The sequence below is a fragment of the Hoplias malabaricus genome, chromosome 1, assembly GCF_029633855.1.
Source record: "Hoplias malabaricus isolate fHopMal1 chromosome 1, fHopMal1.hap1, whole genome shotgun sequence".
In the NCBI taxonomy this organism is placed as follows: domain Eukaryota; kingdom Metazoa; phylum Chordata; class Actinopteri; order Characiformes; family Erythrinidae; genus Hoplias; species Hoplias malabaricus.
Window position 1 is genome coordinate 6,085,622 of NC_089800.1, and position 24,409 is coordinate 6,110,030.

At 38.4% G+C, this 24,409-nt stretch overlaps 2 protein-coding genes and 1 long non-coding RNA gene across 10 annotated transcripts in view; 1 reads left to right on the top strand and 2 right to left on the bottom strand.

The window, feature by feature from the left end:
• The window catches only part of LOC136667207 (uncharacterized), a 192,409-nt gene extending 177,623 nt beyond the window's left edge, over positions 1 to 14,786 (top strand). Inside the window, exon 8 of the long non-coding RNA XR_010795423.1 lies at positions 14,396 to 14,786. This is a non-coding gene — a long non-coding RNA (uncharacterized lncRNA). The remainder of the gene's footprint in view (positions 1 to 14,395) is intronic.
• LOC136667105 (protein rapunzel-like) lies at positions 1,642 to 16,779 on the bottom strand. 8 transcript variants are annotated; one of them, XM_066644995.1, is made up of 4 exons: positions 16,407 to 16,778; positions 10,850 to 10,905; positions 9,284 to 9,360; positions 6,968 to 8,093 (listed from the first exon to the last, which is right to left on the bottom strand). In XM_066644995.1, exon 4 carries the CDS (start codon positions 8,037 to 8,039, stop codon positions 7,356 to 7,358), a length of 684 nt encoding a protein of 227 aa, XP_066501092.1. In that variant the 5' UTR covers positions 8,040 to 8,093; positions 9,284 to 9,360; positions 10,850 to 10,905; positions 16,407 to 16,778; the 3' UTR covers positions 6,968 to 7,355. The 8 variants fall into 8 exon arrangements, with proteins under 8 accessions (XP_066501098.1, XP_066501092.1, XP_066501091.1 ...); XM_066644994.1 differs by lacking the exon at positions 16,407 to 16,778 and adding an exon at positions 14,795 to 15,311; XM_066644996.1 differs by lacking the exon at positions 16,407 to 16,778 and adding an exon at positions 14,795 to 15,311 and having other exon boundaries at positions 9,284 to 9,433.
• Positions 16,780 to 18,851: 2,072 nt separating this feature from the next.
• On the bottom strand, positions 18,852 to 22,827 carry LOC136705541 (uncharacterized). Its single transcript, XM_066679171.1, has 3 exons — positions 21,938 to 22,827; positions 21,417 to 21,513; positions 18,852 to 20,343 (listed from the first exon to the last, which is right to left on the bottom strand). The coding sequence occupies exons 1-3, from the start codon at positions 22,557 to 22,559 to the stop codon at positions 20,217 to 20,219; spliced, it is 846 nt and encodes a 281-aa protein (XP_066535268.1). The 5' UTR covers positions 22,560 to 22,827; the 3' UTR covers positions 18,852 to 20,216.
• Between the last annotated feature and the right edge of the window lie 1,582 nt (positions 22,828 to 24,409).

The window sequence follows — 24,409 nt, forward strand, 5'->3', positions numbered from 1 at the left end:
TGTTTCACGTTCAGTTCTTCTCTAACCCTACATTCACATTTGCAAACGACAAGTCGCTCATGTTGCTCCAAATTTGTCTCTTATAGTTGTGTTCGTGGCCGCTTGTGTTGTCATGTGAGGACGTGTACAAGGTCCAAGCGTTACAGTTCACCAAGAGACACAATTATCTGCTGCATCTTCCTTCTATGCCTCATTGTCCTCCAGTGAACTTAGCATGCTGAAGGGCCAACTTCAAACCTTTTATGTATTGAAGATTGAGGAGCACAAATACAAATGAAAGGACACTGATTCCAACTAAACGAGTGGCTCATGGCAAGTTTGAACAATGCATGATCGTGGCCTGCACAACTAGGGTTTATGAATGTCTTATCTGTCTGGCACCCACTATCATGCCTCGTTGAAACTTGCTATGAGCCATTCATTTAGTTGTCCTTTCAGTTTTATTTCTGCTCAGTGTGGCAATTCCAACCAAATGGAAAAGAGTAATAGTTTATAATAAGAATGAAAACAAAGCATGTTACAGTAAATAGGGTGAAATAGGGTGCACGCCGGAACAAGAGTTTGTGCGCAGCGAACTGGGGAGGTGGTGGTGGTGAGTGGGGTTGAGGTGGGATAGAATCTCATACATCTGGCATTCGCTGTTATGCTTCATTCAAACGTGCCATGAGGCACTAATTTAGTTGGAATCAGTGTCTGTTCATTTTTCAAATGTACTCCTCAAACATCAATTCATGAAAAAACGTTTATAGAGCAGAATCTGGGAATTTTGTCCCATTGCGTCTGTTCATTCCAGACGGAAAATGTGGCTTCACCATGTCATAACTAATTTGCATAAAGTTGAGAAAATCTCAACTCGATTTGTTGCTCTGTCGCTTGTTACTGAAGCGTGGCTATGAATCACATTCGAAATGATGGGTCACTTGTCGTCTGTCGCCTGCTAGTGTGAACGCACTGTAACAAAAAGTGTCTTTAGGTCCCCTGTCAGTCACAGGCTCTTAGAATCAGCCTCACTTTCCCCCCTCCCCCCATATGGCAGCATCAAACCCCAGTAAATATTTGGCAAATCATGTGTAGTTCTATATTACATCAGTTGAAGTCTTTGCGTTTTAAAGAGAATGGCGCCATCTAGATTTCAATGACATAACAGACCTAATCTGACGTCACAGATCTGAAAACCAATAGCGCTGCAAAGGGTTCTGCCACTTTCTCCAAAGGAGAGACCAAGAAGAGCATATTTCAGTTTTTAGTAGGCAGCTTTCCATGTAACGATGGCCTGGAGTTGGCCTGTTTATTAAAATATAGTGAAATTACTCATTTAAAATATGCACTGTTCCCTATCGTTTGAATGTAAAACTGCATTAAAACAACTGTTTTACTTTGCTTACTTTTGCAATTAATGTAGATTGATAATAATGTAGACGTTTTTACGTAAACACATATTCAAACTTTCTTCAATTGAATGGACTAATGAAGTCTTATATCAGCTTAGCTTCAACATCATTTCTTGCCTATTTTAAGTGGTCTCGACTTGATCATGATTTCAATCCATTACAAATGCATTACATTCGTGTTAATATGATTTTGTGAATAAGTAAACCCCCCCCCCCCCCCCCGCCAACAAAAAAACACATTTTTGGTTTAAAATGCTATCTTTATTTGCGGTGCTGCAGTATTTTATACAATTCTGAACAGCAACAAAAATAGCCACCATTACCAATATTTACAAGAAGCATCTTCATTTTCAGTTAACCTCCCGCTGTCTGCAGTGCAAACTCCAAAACTGATCTGCATTCTGTGATGTCAAGACGCCACAGCCGACGTCTCATAAAAGAAAATGCTATTGTTCGTCTGAATTTGAAAGTGCATAATAACTGAATTAAGCGCATATACATACATTTAAGTGATTTGAAACCAAGCCTACGCAGTCTATTCCTGGATACTGCACCCACCAGAGAAGAGAGAAAGTAATGGATGTAAGCTGAAATACACAGGAGGCACTAGTGGCATGGTTTGGGAAATGGCCCACCAAAGCTGAGTACACTTGGAGAGATACATCATAAATCTATATATGAGTAATTAGACAACGTTGGAGCTACTGTGCAGACATCACTACAAAAAAACAAAAAACAAAAAAAAAAACAGAAAAATCCAAAAATATAAAAACCACACAAATTTAACATAAAATACTATAGGGATATTGTTCTTTATCAAGTGTAGGACCTCACAATGGAAAAAAAAGTAACAGACTGAACATATAGACTTGTGATTAAAATTTCCAAATAAGCTGCTCTTCTTCACGTTCTTCCTTTGAAAACTATAAAAGATAAAGATCTAGGAGCAATCTGTGCAAAAATAATAAAAATGCACAAGCACAACTTTTTTTTGTGTGATCATACAGGACTGCACAACAATCACTGTGTTTTTGCACAGTGCTGTAGGATGTTGATAATATATTTAAAAAATAACTGAATTTTTATAGCATTATTTATACAAGCACAGATGCTCCATACAATAATGTGGATAATGAAATAACGAGTATGTTATAAGATCACTGTGTAGCAGAGGCATCAAACGTGCAAATTAGCTTTTGGCCATTATAAATGTGTAATTGTTTTTTTTTTTAGTGTTATGGTATATATATGTATATATAGGTCAGGCTTAAACTAGGCTAATATTCCTTTAGTGTTTTATTTCCAGCATTTAAGGACATGTTAGTGAAGGCATGCCTTATAAACATAAAGGGTTGTTTTCCAGGAATTTTTTTAACCTAGTCTTGTACGACATCTACCTTTTAAAGTGCAATCTCCATTCAGAATGATGCGTAGTCCAGGACTTGGATTAATTCCTTGTATTGGAAACTGAACCCTAGTGTTATTTCTGTATGATCTATGATTGTAAACTGCAAAATATGTCAATAATTCACAAGTATTTTGTGTGGAAAACAGTCCAGCCAAACCGTATTAGGTTTACAAACGAAAGAAGTAGTGTTAACCCCCTAAAAGCAACTTTTTAGAGTCTTTACTTAGTGTCATAGGACGTTGTAGGATGACAGCATCATATCAAGGTTTATGTCGCTTCACGGAGTCAGGGTTTGGCTCATGGCACAAAGCCTATAGAGCCAGCAGTTTACAAAGGGCTTTTGAATAACTGTTTGGGATTGGTCTTGATTTTCTAAGACAAATCCCTAGCAAGTCACTGGGTGTGATCATGACGCAGTGATACTATTCATTATAACAGGGTAGACATTTTGTTATCTGCAAGTATAGACAGAGGCCTTTAAGCCCTCTGGCTTTGTTTGGGTGAGCTAATTTGTGGTTGGAAATCCTTTACGTATACACACAAGCGGTTCTTCATTTTGTTCTTGTGGTATACACTGGCATTTTGAGACTTCCTCAACTGTAACCATTAGCAAGGCCTCCAGGCGTGGGAAAGGTTGGGTAATATACAATAAGACAATCAAGGAATAAAAGGATTGGCATTGCACGAAAATATATTCTACATAACAGGTGCATTAATGACACCAAACCCTTTGATTACAACTTGGACAGATGTTCTGTCTTGATGGCTTCGGTTTTGGGCCATGTTTAGTGTTTGTCAACGAGACTGAATCACAGTGTGTGCATTTGTAGCAGGATTCATGAGGCTATTGATAACACACAAAAAGAGACAGAAAAGTAGAAGAATAACATAGAAAAAACAATAGAAAGGAAGTAGAGGGGGACAGGGAGACTTCCTTAGAGCCATGGTCCATGACCCTTCTACCTTCCTGCAGAGTTCAGTGGGAAGCCAAAACTGTAGAATCTAAGTAAATGGCTTTATAAGACTTTTTAGGGCTAGTTTGACATAGATATAGATGCCCCAAATGGCAGTATATTATTTGCATAATGCAAATTGCTAACTTAGCACTACTTTTTGGTTCTTTGATTATTTAATCACCTGGAATAGATGTTGTCAGGTTGACACTAAATTGCAGGTTGGCAGATCTTTAGGAGCTGACTTATCTATTATTATTATCCAAAAACAACAGTGAGTTTTATTCTTAATCTTAGCCCTAGTTGCTACTAGATTCTTCAGGAAGGTAGATCTGCAGGACCACTGCTCTAGGGAATGCACAAAGAGTCCTATGTGAGGAATAGGAGGAGCGATCACTTGCATCTCCTCAGCACCTCCTGCATCTTCTCCTGCACGTTTTCCATCTTCTCTGACCATTCCTCGCTCAAACCTTCCTCGTCGTCCCCGATGATGGCGGCGTAGCCCATGAGGGCGATGAGGCCAATGCAGAAGAGGTAAGTGAGGCGAGTGCAGAGGCGCTCCATCACCCTCCGGTCTCCATGGCAGTGAGTCATGTACACTTCCAGGATGGGTTTGCTGAAGAGCTTGGGTTTCCCCATCACACCATCGTACAGCGTGTGCAGGTTCTGGTCACCCATGTCGTTGGCGAAGCTCTCTTCAAAGTCGTCTTTCTTGCGCTGCTGCTGCTCGGGTTTCGCCTCCACGATCTCCATGAACTTGCGGAACTGGTTGCGGATGTTCTCCTCCACGCGGCCGTACTGGTTGTCCAGCGTCTCCTTCTTAATCTGCAGCAGGGCGCTTCGGTTCTGCTGCGAGATCTCGTCCAGCGCCCGGTTCACGCTGCCGAACTCTCGCTTCAGAGTCTGGATCTCTTCGTCATCGATCTGGTGGAGAACCACACGGATCAGCGAGCCCGCCACTCCAAAGATAGGGTTCACCACCGCTGCTGCTGAGGAGATTGTAGCAACACACTCCAGGACTTTCACCAGCCCTCTCTTCAGCTTGTCCCGATCCTCTAAGATTTCCAAGTCAGCCATAGCAATGATTTCTTAATGCCTAAAAGGGAAGAAAAGGTTCACATGAGCTACTTTAATGTCAATCCACATTCACTGAAAGCACTCTATCTGTATTGTAGTAATATACAATTGTATATGAACAGGCAGAACACAACATATATACACACAAAATACTCTTAACCTAGTATAAAGTGCACAAATTCATGGTTTTGTCCCAGCAGCATATTCATTTACAGTGGTCAAATTATTTTCTTGAGTTAACATAAATGCATACTTTCCATTTGCTTTTTTAAGGGCAAAGTTAATTAAAATTTTGCTAAATGCAAGTTATTTTAACATGTCTGGACACAGCATATATTGTTACCCATATGTTGAAATAGTGCACTAAAACGAGTAAAACTGCAAAAAGTGGTGGCCAAAGTTTAGCATGTAACTGTATTAACAAAATTTAAAACCCAGTGTACCTTAAAACAATCCAGTCTGGCTTCGCTCATTTAAACCGTTATAAGATAACGGTCACCTTACGTGAGGTCGAATCCATCACTTGCATGGACGTTAGTCACATTGAGGCATTGAGGTAAGCTAACATTTGCTTGGCAGTTTGAGAATATCATGGCTGTTTGCCACAGGCATCAGTTTAAGTTTAGTTGTCATGGTAATGTGTAAAGATGTAAACCTCTGGAGTGCCAGTAGTGGTTGGTGCATGCAAAACATGCAAAAGAAACATTTACATATCCAGCTAAAATGAGTAGCTCAGCAAATATGAATGAGATCTTTTTTCAACTGATATTTATTCAGAGACTTCCACAATAGCCATATAAATGTTACATATATAGCATACTATATGGCAGAAATCCAGGGCAATAAGACATAATTTGTCCCTTTTTGGAGCAGTCTACTCTTAATGGTTGGGTGATGGCATTTAACCATGAGGTCATTTCTGATGTTAGACGACTAGTTTTTGGTCACAAATCCCATTCCATCAAACCTCAAGTTCTGAATGGAGTTGTATCACACTAGAGCAGGGGTCATGAATAGGCGGATCATGGTCTGAGTCCGGACCCAGATGCTGTTCTATCCGGACCTGGACCTGTAACTGATTTTGAACCGTGTGTTTATTTTTAAAATGGTGCATTTTTACTGTTCAGGTTTAGCGCTCCAGGAAACTCTCAGACTAATCACATGCGTTTCTGCATATCACATGAGAGGTTACTCAGCCAATCAGATCTGTGCATTATGATGAACACTGTGACTCGAATGAGTGACTCCAGGACACCGCTGTCTTGAGGCCAGTAAATAGAGTCCAAGGGATGTGATAAAAGCACTTTTGGGACACATTCAGGAAAACAGTGTTGTGTTGAGTTAAAACCAGAAACTTTAATAAGAAGGGAACAATTACTGGTTTAAATTCTCATAACGCTGAACATGGATTCTGTTTATGGATAAAGTTCAAGCCTCCTGCATAAACATCCAATCAGCTTGTAGTTAATGGATAAAGTCCCACCCTCAAGCAGTAAGAGCTAATCAGATTGCTGGTTATGGAAAAGCAGTAAAGTCAACTCCAAAGTCATTAGGAACTTAGTTTAAATGATTTTTTTTTTCAGAATCATAATTTTATTTGAAATGAAAAAAGGGCATTTTATTTAGAGTATTTATTTGTAATATTTATAAATATTGTCAACGTAATTGGAAAGTGTAATTTGATTAGACATTTAGTCGTTAACTACATAAACTGATGCTATAATTGTAAGGCTATGGCACTGATCATAATGCAAGTTATACATTATGTTCCAGACCTGAGATTGGGAAAATCTTCTCTAAATGGACCTTAATGAATTTTTAGTTAATTACCCCTGCTCTAGAAAATAGTTACACTGCTCCACAGCTTTACACCCCAATAAATTGTCATTGTAACATCACACTCATGTAAGACTGCAGAGCATCCCCTATTGTTTTATGCTTCCTTCTGTAGATCATACAAGCTGCACAACCTGTGTCCTCCATGAGGCCATATTAAAGTTGCTGAATTTACTAGTTATATAAATTTGCCTACACACTTTTGGACATATATTGTATTTTTAGATATATTTTATTAACAAATAATTGCAGCTGCAACTGAAAGCCAATACAGACAGAGGCTAAGTTCAGAATGTTCTGGAAATGGCAAATATTTATTTTTCTGCAAACAAAATAGTGTGGTACACAGTTGTAATGACATGAACAACAGTAAAAACTGCATGTAAAATCAAATACAAATATCTATCAACGCAAAGCTGCCTGCTTTACTATACATTCAGCCACAATATAAGGTTCAGCATATCAGCATACGTCATATTTTGTGTCTATAATCTTGTGGAATGTAAAGGAAAATAGTAAAGACGTTTTAAGTGCTATACAAAAATTAAACATTATATAGGAAAGAGCACAGAAAGAGGAAAAGGTTTCTTGATACCCATAATAAGTCACTTTGGCTTCTTTGATTGCTTTGTTCCATTACACAGAATAATAGATACCTATATCTTAAAATATGTTTCAGTGCATCTGATCTCAGTCCTCATCCTGACACTGGTCCAGGATCTCTTGCATCTTGTCCTGAATGTCAATGACCCTTTGGGCCCATTTCTCCCTGACCTCATCCTCGTCATCCTCAGTGACGGAGGTGTAAGCCATTAACGCTATGAGGCCGATATGGAAGAGATGAGCCAGGTGAGAGCATCTGGCTTCCATCACCTTCCTGTCCCCTTCGCAGTGCTCCAAGTACACTTTCAGCAGGGGTCTTCCAAAGACAGATCCAGTCCCCATGACTCCACGATAGTACACATCCAAGCTCATGTCGCTCTTGTCCCTTTCATAGATCTTCTCAAAATCCCTCATGAACTTGCTTGCGTTTTCAGGATCCACCTTGACCCTCTGAACCATGGTGTTGAAGGCACCGTACTGATGCTTGATGTATTCCTCATACTTGCCGAAGGTCTCGTTGACCTCGTCTATGTGGATCTGCCGCAGGGTCTGCTTGTTCTTCGCAGAGATGCTCTCCAGTTTATCATGGACCTGGCGGAAGTCATTATCCACCTCTTTAACTTCTTCGTCCCCCAGCCCCTTTCTCACGACCCCGATCAAGGAGGTCACGATCCCGAAGAGGGGGTCTATGGAGGAGGCAAACGAGGAGAGCTTCTCCACATAGCCCAGCACCTTGACCGCAGTCTGTTTGATTTGTTCCTTGTCGGCCATGAATGCAAAGAGTCACCAGCCTTTCATCCAGATAGTCTTTGGTCCCCTGTGGTTCTGAAAGAAGAAAACAATCCATGGTTAATAGGATACTCAACTCTCATGGTATGGTAGCAATGGTCAGCATGACAAAAATGTGTAATTACATCACATTCAGACCTTTAACATCTGCAGCAACTGTGGCATGTCAAACTCTGATAGTCTGATCCGACTTATCAAACAAAATATCATAACGCATACTTAATATGCGGTAAATATCTTGTCATGATAAATATCGCAATGCATATTGTTACATTCCCACCATCTCTCGCACACCTACTGCAAGAAATATCATTAATCATTATCTATATCAGTCAAGACACACTACACAATCAGGTTTTTTTTTTATTATTTCAGTTCCTCTTAATTTTTACTGACCCAAATTTTTCCATTAGCAGTTAGCGTGATGTCAAAAATCCATCTCCTTAGTGAAAAAGCAATCCACTACAACCCCCCTCCCCACCCCAATGGGTGTAGTAGGTTGCTGTCCAGTTCTGAAACAGCTGAGAGAAACGTGGCAGTTACCTTTATATAGATATATATGAGACCTGTCTTTTTCAAACACTAAATTGGCCATAATTTCCAAACTCTTTTCTCATACAGAACTAAAGTTGAGGTGGTAACGCCTGCTATCCTTTAAGAATCTTTGGCCCAGTACTTAGCTTAACCTGTTTCACCACTACAAGGTCTCCTGAAAACCTGAAATAATGCTTCAGATCTTGGGAGGAAGCTTGTGCCAGTTCCTGAAGAGGAACGTAAATAAAGGGTAGAGACTTAATCGCATATTCACATAATGGCTGTTAGTTGCAGCTAAGGATCGATTTTCAAGCCAACAGGCATTCTAAGACATATGAAACTCCCACTGTTATCCCCAAGCTAAAACTAGTTAGCAGATTGCCACCCTCTGATAGGGTCAGATATCTGATACTGTTCATATTAAAGAAAAAACAGAACTTCCACCAGCAAAATAAATAGATAAATAAAAGGTTAAATACGTTTCATTCATTTTTTCCATTACACAAGGCGAGGAGTGGAGCTACAGAGCACTACCCATATCAGGCTAAACTGGTTAGCTTCAGAGGAAAAACAACAGCCCAACTGCAGCCTGAATAAACACATTAAACATGAAGACAATCACAAAACCTCTTTGCAGGAGGCATGTTGATTAAAAGCGTGAAGAGAAAATGGGGCCAAGCTAAGAATCTTACCTGGTTTTCGTCTGTAGCTGTTCCCTTCCTAATGGTGCTGCTGCTGTTTTTGTACAGGCAGCCACCATTTCAGTCTCCTGCTGGAGAGAAAGCGCCTGCCTCTGAGCCATATAAGGGCAGGGTGTGGGAGTGACTCATGTCTGTGCAATGCTGATTGGGTTAGGGAAGGAAAAAAAGAAAATGCAGCTGTTCCGCAATCCCTTGTCACTGCACAGAAAATGGCTGCGACGCGCTTTGCCTTGATTGGTCATAAATCCCCAACTGCAGAAGTATTTACTCACTCAGTTAACACAAATATTACATTTAGACACAACACGATACAGGGCACAAAGAAGAGCAGGAAATGAATGGCTTTGTTGTTTGAGGCTTTGCCAAAAGTTATGCAGCAGTTCTACAACTGTTCTCAGCTGCTGCCTGAAAAGAACAGCTGAGAGGGACACTACAGACAAAGCCTGTTTTCTCTGAATGTATGGGATTTGTTTTTTTTTGTTTTTTTGCAGACAGTCCAGTTTTGCTTGATAGTCTAGAGACAAAATATGACCATGCTTGATGATCTAGTTCTGCTTCATTCATTTATAGAGAGAAACACCTAATCATTTCAGATGATGACCCTTAAACACCTTAAAAACCGTGGAGTCACTGAGAATCGCCTGCTGTTTTCAAATACATACATGTTGCAATGTTGCAGCATGACAAAGGAACTTGTGGTTAAATGCTGTCCTCTGACAGAGAGGTCAGAGAAAAGGCAGCAAAACCACAAATAAAAAGATGGTTAAAAAAAAGGGAGGAACAACTTCACAGAAGGAAAGCCAGACTGTAATTGTCTGGCAGTGTCTTATTGTCTACCATAGCATTTATGAAAACGGGGTCCTGGGGGAAGTAACAAGATCTACTTTTGATTTATTAACTTCTTTTATTTGTGTATGTGTTATTCTTGGTCAAAATATTTCTGAAATATTAACCTAGAATTTAAAAATAAATAGATTTAAAAAAAACTGGGGGATGCAGAACTTCCACCTAGGGCTGGACAATAATTTAATATCAATATACATCACAATATAAATGTTATTATAACAATGATATATGATTTTTAAACACATTTTCACTATTTCAACATACATTATTTACAGCGTCTATCACTGACTGGCGTTCCTTCCAGGGGGCTTCAGTTTATCGTGCACAATTTTAAAGTTACTTTAAAAGTATTAATATTGACAAAGCCAATAGGTTTATGTTTGATGGTGATGTCATGTTTCTTGTTTGATCTTGGCAGTTTTTCTGTGGCTTTTACACTGTTCATATCAATATCGGAATTGCATCATATCGCCCCGAATTTAGGAAATATATCATGATATAAATTTTGCTCATATCGTCCAGCCCTACTTCCATAATATTTAAGGGAATTTTTCCCAAGATGTTTGGGAAGCCCTGCACTATGACTTTACATTTCAAACCAATATTTAAGAATAATAAACAGGATCCTAGGATGGATATAACACATGCATGGACTCTGTAGCCACCACCATTTCCAGTGTATTACAGCGAGAGGGGAAAGTTGGGTCTTACGTTGCAGTTGTCTCTGAAGGTGTAGACCCAGGATATTTGTCAGGTGATTGGTGTTCCTGTGGAAAAATAAAACGAGATAACATGGAATCACTTGTTAACTACTGATAAATATAATATTACACAGAACTGATATGAGATATTTACTGTGTAAAACCAAACCTTCAAAAATGGTTAATGGTTAACATTATTGTCAAATGATATTGAAAAATTAAAAGGTGTGCGCTCTTCTGTGGACATCAAAGATAAAGTTTACTGCTCAGTATTTGACTGGTGTAGACCAAAATACTACATTTCTATATAGAAGAATAAGGTGTTAGACTTTTGGTAAATGTTTCATTTACTTTCTTTACAATGAAAGTTAATGAAAAACTCAAAAATGTCTCATGAAAATGTTTAGTTGCTGCTTCTCTCAGTGCAGAATTAACACAGTCCTTAAGAAATTGACCAACGTTCGGACATATATCAAACAGCCATCTGTGCTGACTGTGGTCTGAGTGCACAACAGGCAGATGAAAGTCAGAATGATATTTCTCGATTATGAACAATGACTTCACAATAAAAGATTAGAAAAATAGCAACAGGAATTTAGTTGGTCTCATCCTTTGCCTTTTCTACTCTTCCTTTGTGAGATGTGTGACAAAACAACGTGCAGTGGGCTACAAAGGCTTTCAAACGTTAGAACCTGAGAAACAGGGGTAGGCGATATGGCAAATATATAACATCACGATACTTCTAGACATGTTCACAATGTGTTTTTCAATTAAATATTATTTGGTCAATGTTTTTTTTGACTACTGATAATTCCCTTGATTAGATTAGAAAAGGAAAACTAACATTAAAGCTTAATGGACTCATTTCCAGCGTATACAGTGGAAGAGAAAGTTTGATTGGGTATAAACCCAGGTTAGTGCTCAGGTGATAGGAGTTCCTGGGAAAAAATGAAAGCGATTACAAGGAATCATTTTAATGCCATTTACAAATGTAATGTTCTGTAGAAGTGCACACATACTGTGTGTTATCCTCACTGTGGAGAAAAGCTTCTCCAAAAAACGTACAGAATTTACACAAGAAGAAAAAAAACAGCACTTATATTGGTCTCAATATTGTTGTCACTATTGTCAGATGATGTCAAAAACTGGAAAAAAATGAAGGTACTTGCTTTTTTATTGACATCAACAATATGAAATGTTTATTTCACAGTATTTGGCTGGTGTAGTTCACAATGTTACATATCTCTTTCATTCTTGTTTCCATTCTTTTGTGATGACTAAAGCAGAGGGTCACTAAGCTGCTATATTTATGGCAAATGTTTCACTTATTTTTTTTCCTCCGATGAAAGTAAAATGTGATTAAATGCTTCACTAGAAATATTTCAAAATCAACTTAAACTAAGGCTTAAAAACACACTTTGGTTTGACTGTACTGTGTCCCAAAGTGACCCCCACAAGGTGGACTCTCTCTGTTCAAAAAATAAGTGATAAACATTTGACCTAAACTATTCCTCAAACTCTGATCAGGACCAAATTCCCCAAAGCAGGATTTCTCAGTTTAGTCCAAAGCCCAAAGTCAAGCTTGTCTGATCAGAAAACAGCTGAGGAACATTCCTATTAGACAATCCTCAGTTTTTATGAAGGGGTTTATAGACTATAGGCGTATTCGACACTGCATGAGAATGGCATGAATGATATATCAAACAAGATGTTTGGGATGGGCGTGGACAGAGGTTTTTTTTTCCAAAGAATCATGTAAAGAAAAACAGCTCTTGTATTTCTAAATAGCTACAAGAATTAGACTGGAACTGTTTGAGGTAAAGCCACTTTAAAGATAACTAGGCTGCCTATTTATCATACTTCCAAGTGGTTTCCATCAACTCAGTATCCCAACAAGGCTCAGGGAGTGAAGTGGAGAACTGACAGATGCTAAACTGAGTGCACAGGGCTTGGACTTGACTCCAACTCTTGACACTTGCAGCTCACACCTACTCACATACCACTGGGGGGAGGTCTTAGGTTCATGGTGTGTCTTTGCTTGCAGTGGCTTCTAAAGAAAAGCTGCCCTCAGGGCTGCTCCAAACATGTCTGTAGGTGTTATATTTCTTTTTTCTTATTTTTTTTATCCAAGAGCTGTACTTTACTAATTCACAGAGTGACGGCTTTCAAAATTACCGTGCCTCACCAGAGGGGGCAGTGATTTACATTTTTTACATTAATGACCGAAATATGTGACACTGAACACAGACACAACTTGATTGGCAGGCCACCAGGAGAGTTCAGAATTAACCCTTTACATCCTGGACACTTTTAGGTCCTGAGAATCAAAGATGAACACAAAGGTTGTGGATGTGATTTCTTCAAATCCAACACTGGGTCACTGTTTAAGTGTGAATAATAAGATAAGATAATAAGATAAGATCATTTTTAAGAGAGATTATTCGTTTTTTAGATATATTTTCCAACATGTACTTCTTTAACATGCTGTTTCTTGAGATTTAATCACTTCCTTTTTTCATTATGGCTTCCTCTATGTATTTGACAATATATTGGCATTCATTAGAAATATGTTAATTATTTAATATGTTAAATTTCATGTTTGTTCCTGACAGAACAGAGACTATAATGAAGTTTTAAACATAAAACTGAGCTAAATCAAATATGTTGGCCGATATAAATCCACATTCAGGAAACGGGACGTTTCAAAAAGGTCATAATTCGTGGGCGATGAAAGGGTTAATGTGTTTAATTTAATTTGTAATTAATATATAAACATATAGAATTAATGTTGTGTTTCTAGAGTATTTTAATTATGTAACTGAAGCAAAAACAGAATATTAATTTAAAATTTTATACAAAAACATCCACCTTCAGGTCATTTTAACCCTTTGAGGGGTTTAAGGGCCTTGACTCCCATGCCCCCTTTGAATGTAAAGGCATTGTTAGGAATGAATTGACCTTGTATGAACTTCTGTGATCTCTGCTGAGCCTCAAACAGTCTAAAAACAATAGTCTTAGGAATATGAGACTATCCAAACTAGTCATTGTTTACACACAATAAAACTGTTAAACGGTTAAAAGGTTAAACAGGTTCCCGCTCGGTCTCCGGTGACTTTGTACACAATCGATCCCTTCACAGCATGTGAACCACGAGGACTGAGGCTACTCCACAACAAACACAGTCAGAATAAATCAAAACACACTATCCCCCAGGCTAATTAGCCTCACAAAAATGTTAAAAATTTAAATTAAATCACAATTCTCATCAATTAATTATACATTTTAATATGTCCTCTTGTAGGAAACTTTGGAATGCAATGCAGAATGGGGCTTGAGTCAGGAAGTAAGCAACTTCAACTGCTCTCACTCCACTGAGGAGCGGCCATCTTTAAAGCTCTCTGTCAATACACAGAGAGGGAGTTAATCTGTTAAATTTGACTGGCAAAATGACACAAAAACACACTAGAGGAGATCATTTGCATAAACATATTTACATTGAATGTCTGTCCTTCCTCATGAGTGTCTTTTCTAACAGTATTCTCTCTTTCTTTCACAGAGGATAGCCTACTTGCTAATCTTGGCACTCCCCATGGACAGCAGCCCTGGGACCAAGACAGAAGTATTGTATAAAACAACTTTCCAGAGCCATAACACAACTACACAACACTTTTCCATGTTTTGTCCAACAATGTGAGTAGCTCAGTGGGTCCACATCCCCTCCAGATCAGATCACAATCAAGCCTGTGCCTGGCCAGCTTAGCTCTAGCTCCCCCTAGCAGGCTGCCCATAGTTCCTTATACAAGCTGAGCCACATATCCTTTTTTCAACCCAATATAGACCCAATATAACACCTCAAAACATGCATCCACTAGCATGGATGTGAGCCATAGAGCCTCCCAATGCACCCCATCCATCCTTTGGCAGCCTAGCCATGGGACATCATAGACTTTCTTACCTCTTTAGAGAGCTACCTCCCTCTCCAAATTCCCAATCTCGACTGTACTTCTTCTTCCCAGCAATCCCTGCAACAGGGCCACTTCCATGTCAGCTCTCAAAGCAGGGGTGTTCATATTGGACTATACCATTTTGGAGCCCAACAGAAGGCCCTGGTGCCTCAAAAAGGGCCCAATAGGCACCACACAAGCACAAGCCTCCACTTGCTCCAGTCAAATGGCATGCATGCAAGCTTCTATTGAGCAGCCCCCTCCTCAAGCCACCCTGGTCCTCCCCCAATGACATTCAAATATTCCAGTCTTCCAACAGTCAAATAGCCCATAGAGCAAAGCAACTGTCACGTTGGAGACAGCTGGAGGCGCACAGAGTCTCCAAAGAGCCTTTGATAGCCTCCCAGACACTGGCACTGACTCCAAAAGGTCAGAATTTATAATAAGGCACAATTTTGAGTTCAGCTTCAGAGGATTTGGTGGTATTAAAACGAAAAAATGGTGGAGAAAAATCAGTAAAAATATTAGGTATCCACAGGGAAAGGCTGGAGGTACGTGAACCAAAGAACCTCTCCAAAAGGTGCAGGTGCGTATCCAGAAAAAGACCTTATTGTTGCACTAAATTAGAGCATCTGAGACTGTTTTTTTACATCCTAAAAATATATTTAATTTACAATTTATAAGAATTTATGTCAGATATGAACTGTGCCAAATCATAATATATATGTGTTTAATGAGGTTTCATATTTATGACCGTTTTTCAGTGTCAGTTCCGACAGCACACACTGGAGTGCACTCTCCAGAGCATTCCTATTACATTTGTAAAGTTTATTTTAACTTATTAATTTAACTTTTTTTTTTTTTTAATTCCTACAAAATGTGAAAACATTTCAGAATATTAGAAGCTCATGGGGGGTAATTTAGCTCAGGTGTGGTCATACTGCAGCTAAATATGGGAGCCTACTTAAAACATAAAATTCTTTATAATATGAAAACAAAATGAGGGTAATATAGTCTTAAATTATCTTTGTAGCCAAGACTGAGAAGTTATTATAATTCTTCTTTGAGTTTCTAGGCTGTTTAAGTATATAACTGCAACACAGAGCAGAACAATTCAACAAGCATCAATCCACACAGCTTCAAACCATATCCTATTTCATAGCACACCACTTATATTTGAAAATTAGACCTGGAAATAGAACAAAGTTTCTGCCTAAGAATTCAAAGGAAAGTCAGAATACGCCAAAAAATACCAAACGCAGGGACAGAAGACGAGTCTAGGCATGTTGTGTGTCCTTTATCTCGTCCCTTTACAGCCCACCCTTAAAACAGAATCCTCCCAGCTCCATTTAATGGTCCATGTACAAAGATAAGCAAGAAAATATGCAAACCCATGCGCAAAATTAGGCTGAAACATCATGCCTAATTCATACAGTCCTCAGTGTCCATATGGCATCTCATAGAGGCGTCCACAAAGAAGGATACAGCACACAATAGCAGCTGAGAAACGGACAGACAGGTGCTGAAGCCGAGAGAGGAGACAGTTGTAGCTCTCTCTCTCTCTCGTGTTTCACTGAAACAAACAAAGCCAAAATGATTCACAGAAAACATACGAGTCCTCACTAATATAATCCCCTCGTGTTCCCCTCCCTCTCCACAGGCTGTTGTTAGCTGTTACAGTTATGCTCTGTACGTTACAGCTCAGTGTAAATCCGTGTTTACATTTCTACCGTCATCCATAAAGACCGTAGCCTTGAGCAACACCGGCTTTTGTGGGTGGGTTGCGCCATTAGCAATTAGCTCCCACTGTTATTACCATCAACAACAGCAGCGGCTCACAAACACTGGCTTGTGTAAATGTGTAGTGTTCACATATTTATATCAGTACAAATACAATAAACCTAAGTTCAATAATAAAAAAATGTAGCTATGTTTTAATTAAAAAACGTAATTGATCAATTTTATGTTGATTATTGTAACTGACATGCGTAATATATAAATGTTAAAAAAGCATAGCTGATATATAACTTAAAATGTACTTTTATTCAATAAAAACATTATTAAAATGATTTATATTATATGAAGGGTGGCACAGAAGGTAGTGTTGCAGTCACGGCTCCATGGATCTGGAGGTTGTGGGTTCAAGTCCTGCTCTGAGAGACTTGTGGGGTTTCCTCCTAACAGAGGGGTTATATCGGTCCATTAGCATAAAAAGGCTGCCACACCACTGACTGTAGACCACTGCTGGTCCACCATCGGACCACTCAGATTACTGTCCTGTACAGGATATAACTCATTTATAATCTCCTCAAACAGATTTTACATTCACAGAGGCTTTTATTCTGGAAAACAAACTAATACGAATATTACCAACAACTATGAGAGATATAGTAATGAGTATAAACCTGATATAAAATGATTAAATGCTAAAAATGTTGACACTGTGCTGATTAAAATTATTTACTAATCTTATGTATAAAAGGTAACAAAATAACCTAATGAAGGAGAAATATGTAAATTGGATTGTGAATGGAATGGCATTTTGTCTAAAATTCTGTTTAATCACCAGCGGTCCGCCCAGAAAATGCTGTGCAAAACACCAGTGGACATCCAATGTTGCCCTCAGTGGGCCAACAGTGGTCTGCCATATCCTTGCTATCAGGGACATGTTGGAAGGTGGATTGGCGACTCATAGGTGCGAGTGTGTATGAGTAAATGTGTGTGTCGCCCTGTCAAGGACCTGCGCCTCCTCCAGTGTGTGTTCCTGCCTCACTCCCAGTGATTCCAGAAAGACTCCAGACCCACTGTGACCCTGAACTGGACAAGCGGTTACAGACAATGGATGAAAATCTGTAATTAAACTGAGAAGTTATTATTTTTACAAATAAATATTTCATAAGGCTGCGCAGTGGCACAATAGGTAGCTTTGCCTTCACACAGCTCCTGGGTTATGAGTTTGTGGGTACGAGACTCACCTTGGCTCACTGTGAGGAGTGTAGTGTGTTCTCTCTCTGTGTGTGTGTGTGGTTTTCCTCCAGGTGCTCCAGTTTCCTCCCACAGTTAAAAACACGGTTGTAAGTGGAGTGGATTAAGTGTCCATAAGTGTGAGTGACTGGGTGAGTGTGTGATGCCCTGTGATCGAATGGGGCTCATGTAGGGTGTGGTCCTGCCTTGTGCCAAGTGATTTTGTGAATATGCCCCAGACACACCCCAATCCTGAGCAGTAAGAAATGGTTACAAGAATTAATGACTGAATATTTCCTAATTTTTATAACTGTTAAATATTGTGTGCATAAATATTTTTTTTTACCCATATCCTACCATTATTTTCCCTTCACGAGTCACAAATGTGTATACAGTAACACACATGACACTATATAGCTTTGTTAGGCCTTTAACTGCCAATAGATGCATGAAAGATATTTAAAAATACACTTAGATAGATTTTTTTTAATGAAATATAAATCTTGTTAACAGGCCATTTTTGCTTCCAATAAAGTTATTTTACAAATAAATATAATTTGTATTTGTGTATTTTATTTCTCTTAGGATTGGGTTTAATTCTCTGCTCAAAATCTTAATTACAAAAATAAATTGTGTTGTTCCTGTTAGTGTTGACATAGGTCACTGTACAATGAATGTGGATATTTACAAAAGCACACCAAATTATTCATATTTTTATATTTTCACTCATCTCACCTCCCAGATTTAAATGTTTGTGGACATCTTCTCATCCAATATTTCGTCTGAAACAAAAAGGTATTAATAGGTGTTTGGCCCCCCTTTTACTTAAATTGCAGCCTCTACTCTCTTGTAGGAAGTCCGGAGTCTAGACGCTCAAACACTTGTTTGAGGATATGATGGCATTCCGCTGTGAGATCCTTAGTTAGGCCACTGATATTAGATGATTAATTCTGAGTCAAAACCACAGCACAATACAAATGAATTTATACCCTTCTAGCCCACACCTGGCACTGGGCGTCAAGACCTTAAGTCATTGGTGGAAATAATAGCTATCAACATTTGGATATACAGATTAGGGCAACAATATTTATTTATGCTTCTTTGTGTTAGTTTTATCATAAATTATGAGTTTAATATTATATTTGTACGAGATTGTTTATTTAAACAGGTCATGCCATTGAGTGACTGTAGTACACAGACCAAGATACCTGGGAGTAATCAACTGTATCTTGAAAATCAATTATGCTCTAAAACTATTACAACAGTCTTAATGGTACTGAGTGAACAGGAGTGCCATAAAACGTGACGAGCAATCAGTCTGTACAAACAATGATGTTCAATTAATGCATAACCTTTGTAATAAGTGCAAGCTTTGCCACACCAGCCTGTTATTAGATTAGCCAGTCAACAAAATATAATTTGACCAGAGGCGCCCAGACCTTGGACAAAAAACTGTATCCAATAATAAAATATAACATTTAATTCCAAATCATTTTGGGCCAATTCTGTTGGTCCAATTATAATGAAACATTTATAAAAAATAAAAATAAAAACAAAGGCAGCTGGTGCTTTAAATCTGTATAATTCAATAAAATATTTTGGGCTATTTGGCTGTGACCGAAAGGCATTGCGAGTTTCTTTATTGCTCAGCAACAGACAGAAGTGTCTGAAGTGTCTGGAAGTGTACTTTAGTTCACTGTGTGAACTAAAGTAAGTGCCTCACTATACAGCACAACACTAATGAGGGAGTGGTGGGCCGTTTTGGTCACAACTGATGGCATATGCATATATAAACAAACAAAATTCATTCACAGCTTGTGTAAATTCAACATTCCTCTCATTTTACCTAAATCATTACATTGTCATTATTTACACCTCAGAATTATAATCTGAAACATTCAAATCAACCTGAAATAAACATTGGACTTAAATTCCTGTTAATACTACATTGCTATGAAAAGACAAACTGTAATGACTTTTGTCCCAACTCTAAACAGTCTCCCAAGTGTTGTTTATATCATCATTTGATTACACACCTTTCCTGCACCATAGGCCATGCTGAGAGGAGTTATACCCCTCAAGTAGACTCCTGGAATTGAGCATGATTACCTTACCATTATGGGTAGCTGCTGCTTAGAGCAACATTAGAAGGTCAATAGAGAAGAGGGGAGTGCTTTTGGACACACCCATTTTAGTCATTGAAATAATTTTAAATATTTTCGGACCAAGGCACTGGGGCACCATATAAATATGAACGCTCACCTTCAAAATCTGACTTCAACGAATTCCCCAAATACTACATGCGGCTTAAAGACTCGGGTATTAATTATTTACAACCTAATTACAGTGGATACATTTACAAATGTATACAAGTTAGTGCACCGTTCCAGGCAAAGGTTGTAGACTACAGTGTGCATAAAATGTCTCAGTCATTTATTGGTTGGTCATTTATTATCAGCCTTTTACTGGTCAAGTGAGAGCCATCTGGGCTTGTTTTCTGGCTCTGTGCCGCCTTGCTGCCTCTCTCCAAGCTTTTCTCTTCAGGTTCTTCATGGGTTCAGACAGATCTGCAATAGTTTTTCTCCTTCGTAGATACCTGGACAGTAAAATAATGAGGTCAACCACTGATGTTTAGGTACCAAAAGCAGCCATAATTCATTTTTACATGATTTCAAACTTTCCAATGTATATATGTGTGAAAATGTGATATATGTAAATGCTTCCTAGTATAGGTTTCAATAAAAAAAAATTCAGACCATCTTTCTCTTATTTTAAAGTGAGGGTAGTTTATTTTTCACAATTTATATAAACTAGGGCTGTCCCAAATACAATGTTTTAGGCTTTGGAGCTTCAGCCGGAGTGTTCAGAGAGTGTGGTGCTGTATATTGTTGTCATTAACAAAATCTGCTTCTGACCCCTACTTTAATATCCCTCTCTCCAGGCTGCGCTGTGGCTCAGAGCATCGCTCGCTAACCTGCTAACTAGCTCAATAACCTGCTAACTAGCTCACTAACTAGGAGCACAGAGTATATATAATTTAACCTGTTTAAGTGGAGGTGCTCTAATTTCAGGGACAGAGCTTCGTTGTGTATTGTTTTAGCATGTTAGGCTGTTTTACGTGACCGAGTTTTAGTCTTCATTTGCATAGACTTTTATGTTATAGACTTATATGTTAGAAGCCAAATACATACCCAATTAACAAATATCTGAATACCTGAATATTTGGGGCCAGCCCTATTGTTCAGAAACTCAGCTCCCACCGTAAAATTAAAGCTGCACTTTGGTTCCCAGCATGGCTCTGAGTTGTTCGCTAACTCCTGTGCTACACGGTGCCACTAAGGGCACAGAGTGTACACAAATAAATCAGAGCTTCTTGTATGTGTTCTAATTTGAGGTGTAAAGCTGACGAAATGAACTGTAGCTTTGCCATGCTTCGTTGTAAGTAGGTTGCTGTAGGGTTTTAGACTGTTTTAGGCTTCGTTCAACACTTATGTTGACAAGGCTGAATACATGTGGAGTGGAGGGTTGCTTTTATCACCACATTTATCAAAAAATAAAATAAATAAAAATCTCAAAATTATAAACCAAATACCTACCTAACGAATGAATATTCGGGGCCAGCCCTATTAAAAACATCTAACAATAAATGTTAATTAGTAATATTAATACCTCAAGCGCTCCTTTTCCTTCAATATCAGGTACCTCTCAGGGTCAGCGCGTATCCTTTCTCTATATCGCTTCACTCGTTCACTGCTTTTCAGTTTCCCTGAAAGTGCAATCAAAAAGGGTCAGTGAAAGACCATAAAATGTAATGTGTTAAGAAAGGTCTTTAAAAATCTAATTAACTGCCAATACTTTACTAAATCTAATACTCAGCACAATGTAGTCAGCTAAGACATGGTTTTCACTAAGGTCAGGGACTTCTATTGGAAGGTGCTTTATCACTCCAGAGAAAGCCCACACATTTCATAGAGAAATTTACTGCTCCAAAACCCAATTTTGAGGGCTTTAATCCCCTCTAGATGGCACTAGGTACTGACCATGGTGAATTTAGATTAATGTACTGCTGCTTTAGAGCATCTCATTCAAATAGCAAAATTAGACAATATAGGCATACAGAGTATATTTGGTTTGATGTTCTCCCCAGCATACTAGCTATACTGTCAACACACTCCTACAGAACTGCATACTTCTCTCTTCACTTGTGACAACTATATTATCCTCCTGAAGAGGAGGATGGAAAGTGCTGAACGGTCCAAATCTCTGCACAGACATGGCCTCTTGCTGATGTTGGCCACTAACTGTCCTGCCCACATGAGCCAGAACATGATACTGGTACTCAAAGTCCACTGGCTCGCTGTCTTTATGCATTTCATTCTTGATCCAAAATGTGTCTTCATACGCGGGCTCTTCTTTAAAAGGTTTACTCTCTGAAACCTCCAGACAGGCCTCTCTCTCTGAGAGATTTTGAGAGGATCCCACAGCTCCTGTGTCCTCTTCTTCATCCATCTCAGTGCTGGAACTCTGGTTGGACTCTGGGGAGAAGGTGAGATCGGCAGAGATTTCGTAACTGTCTCTGGAAGAACTCAAACAAAGCTGTCTTTCAGCCGCCTTTAACTTCAGTCTGAGCTGTATGTTCTCCTTTTCCATTTGGGAGAGTTTCAGCTGATAACTCTTGGCTCTCGTCTCGTTAACCTCCAGAAAGACCTTCATAATAGACATTACAGCTGACCGCACAGCTGCCTCTAATAAAACCGCCTCATCGTCACTTTGAAAAGGGGAAAACATATCTGGGTTTTGTGGCAAATTCATCTTCGCTTAGGCACAGCTGGCTGAGGCTCTCTTCCCTGCAGTCGAATTCGGATTCAAAACGGCTTACTCTGAATTATGTTGCCGTAAATCTGTATGTTCTCTGAAATTTGCAGTTTAAAAAAGTTATTTGGCTTCTTAATACGTTAATTTTTTGTTAAAAGTGACGGTTATCTTCTCGTGCAGCGCTGGCTGGGTTTGAACAGCGCTGTGTTTATTTCCGTTGGTCTGAATCTCCTGCTGTTTCCCGCGCAGCGCCATCTTGTGAGGACCTCCCAAGTCACAACAGGATTATTTCATTTTTAAACGAGCTTTATAAAGATTTCATTAATATAACAAGTGAATTTAATAAATTAAATAGATTCAGCAAAGAATTGTGCATTTAAATGTATTTTTGAATACTGCATAAACAAAAGAGGTTTATGAATCGACAATGAGGGACATTGTTAAAAATATATATATATATATATATAAAAAAACAATTAATTAAAAATGAAATCATATTAGCTCATTTAAGTTGGGAATTAAATTGGGACACTCTAGTATTTTTTTGTATTTTCCCTGTTTACTGTTGCATGTTTTCCTTTTTTTATACTCAGTACTCACATTGTGTGTTATGGTGCTTAATACAAAATAAATATATATAAATAAAAAGATTATCACGGTGCATATATTATTTAATTCATGATAGAAAATGTGTAATCAAATATTACAACGAACTAAAAAGAAAGCGCATCGTTCCTTAAAAATTAATTCTATATTAAGGCCATCACCTTCGACATTTGTCCGTTAGAGGGAGCTGTCTTACAGGCAAAGTAGCTATATTTGTTTCTCTTTTATTATTTGGCTGTCCAGGAATAACTCTTAATTCTACTCCCCTTGGGGTGCTTCATGATTGAAATGTTCAGTCTTTATTTACCTCCGTGTGCTAAATGTACAATGTCTAAACTCATATGAAGAACGAATCTCAGGTTGAATGGAAAATGTGGTGTAGAATTCACTGTCAAAAGTTTAAATTAAGGGTGGACAATAAAAAATAAAATACACAATACTTATCATACATAGCTATTTAATTGCATATAACCCTCCAGCAAAACAGCTGTTACATTTTTAAAGACCAAAAATGAGTACAGTGAATTTTGTAATTTAACAGTTTTAAAACAAATAATGGAAGAAAATTGAACTCCATACAGTATCCAGTCTTGTTGCTATGCAGTGTATGCAGTTACTATGCACTGATTGGTGTTGTTACATGTGCTTTGTAATGGGTCAAAATCTTCCTCTGTCTTTACTGTGAGGCATGTAGTAATTTACGTTTTATAGACTTCTGAAGGTGTGTGACACTATGTGGTCAGCATTATGACCATATTAGGATATCTGGAAAAGCTAAGCTGGTTTTCACCTTTGAGGAAAACAAACCTTATTTTAGATATCAACAGCAAAGGAACAATTATTAGCCGATGTATATGTGATGACTAAATTATTAAAAGTCACAAAATAAATTGCCTGAAATATTATTGTATTAAGAAAAATTGATTATGATTAGTACAGTGACACAGTTTTAATCACTTTTTCCAATGGTGGTGAAAGTGCACAAATGCAGTTTAATAAAATTATGGTTTAAGAACAGTTTTTGTTTATTGATTGTCTGATGTTTGAAGGCCCAGGAGCCTTGTGAGATTCTGATCTATTTCTGATTATAATACATTGTTTTATTGCCCAAAGTAATTCAATAAATCCTTCATGATTATAATGAATGGGAAGAATTAGTTTGTGGCCTTAGCGCACAGTTCCCAGTGCGACTTGTGTGACATTTGTGTGGTAGTTGCTGGAAGTGTTCGTTTTTATCAGAT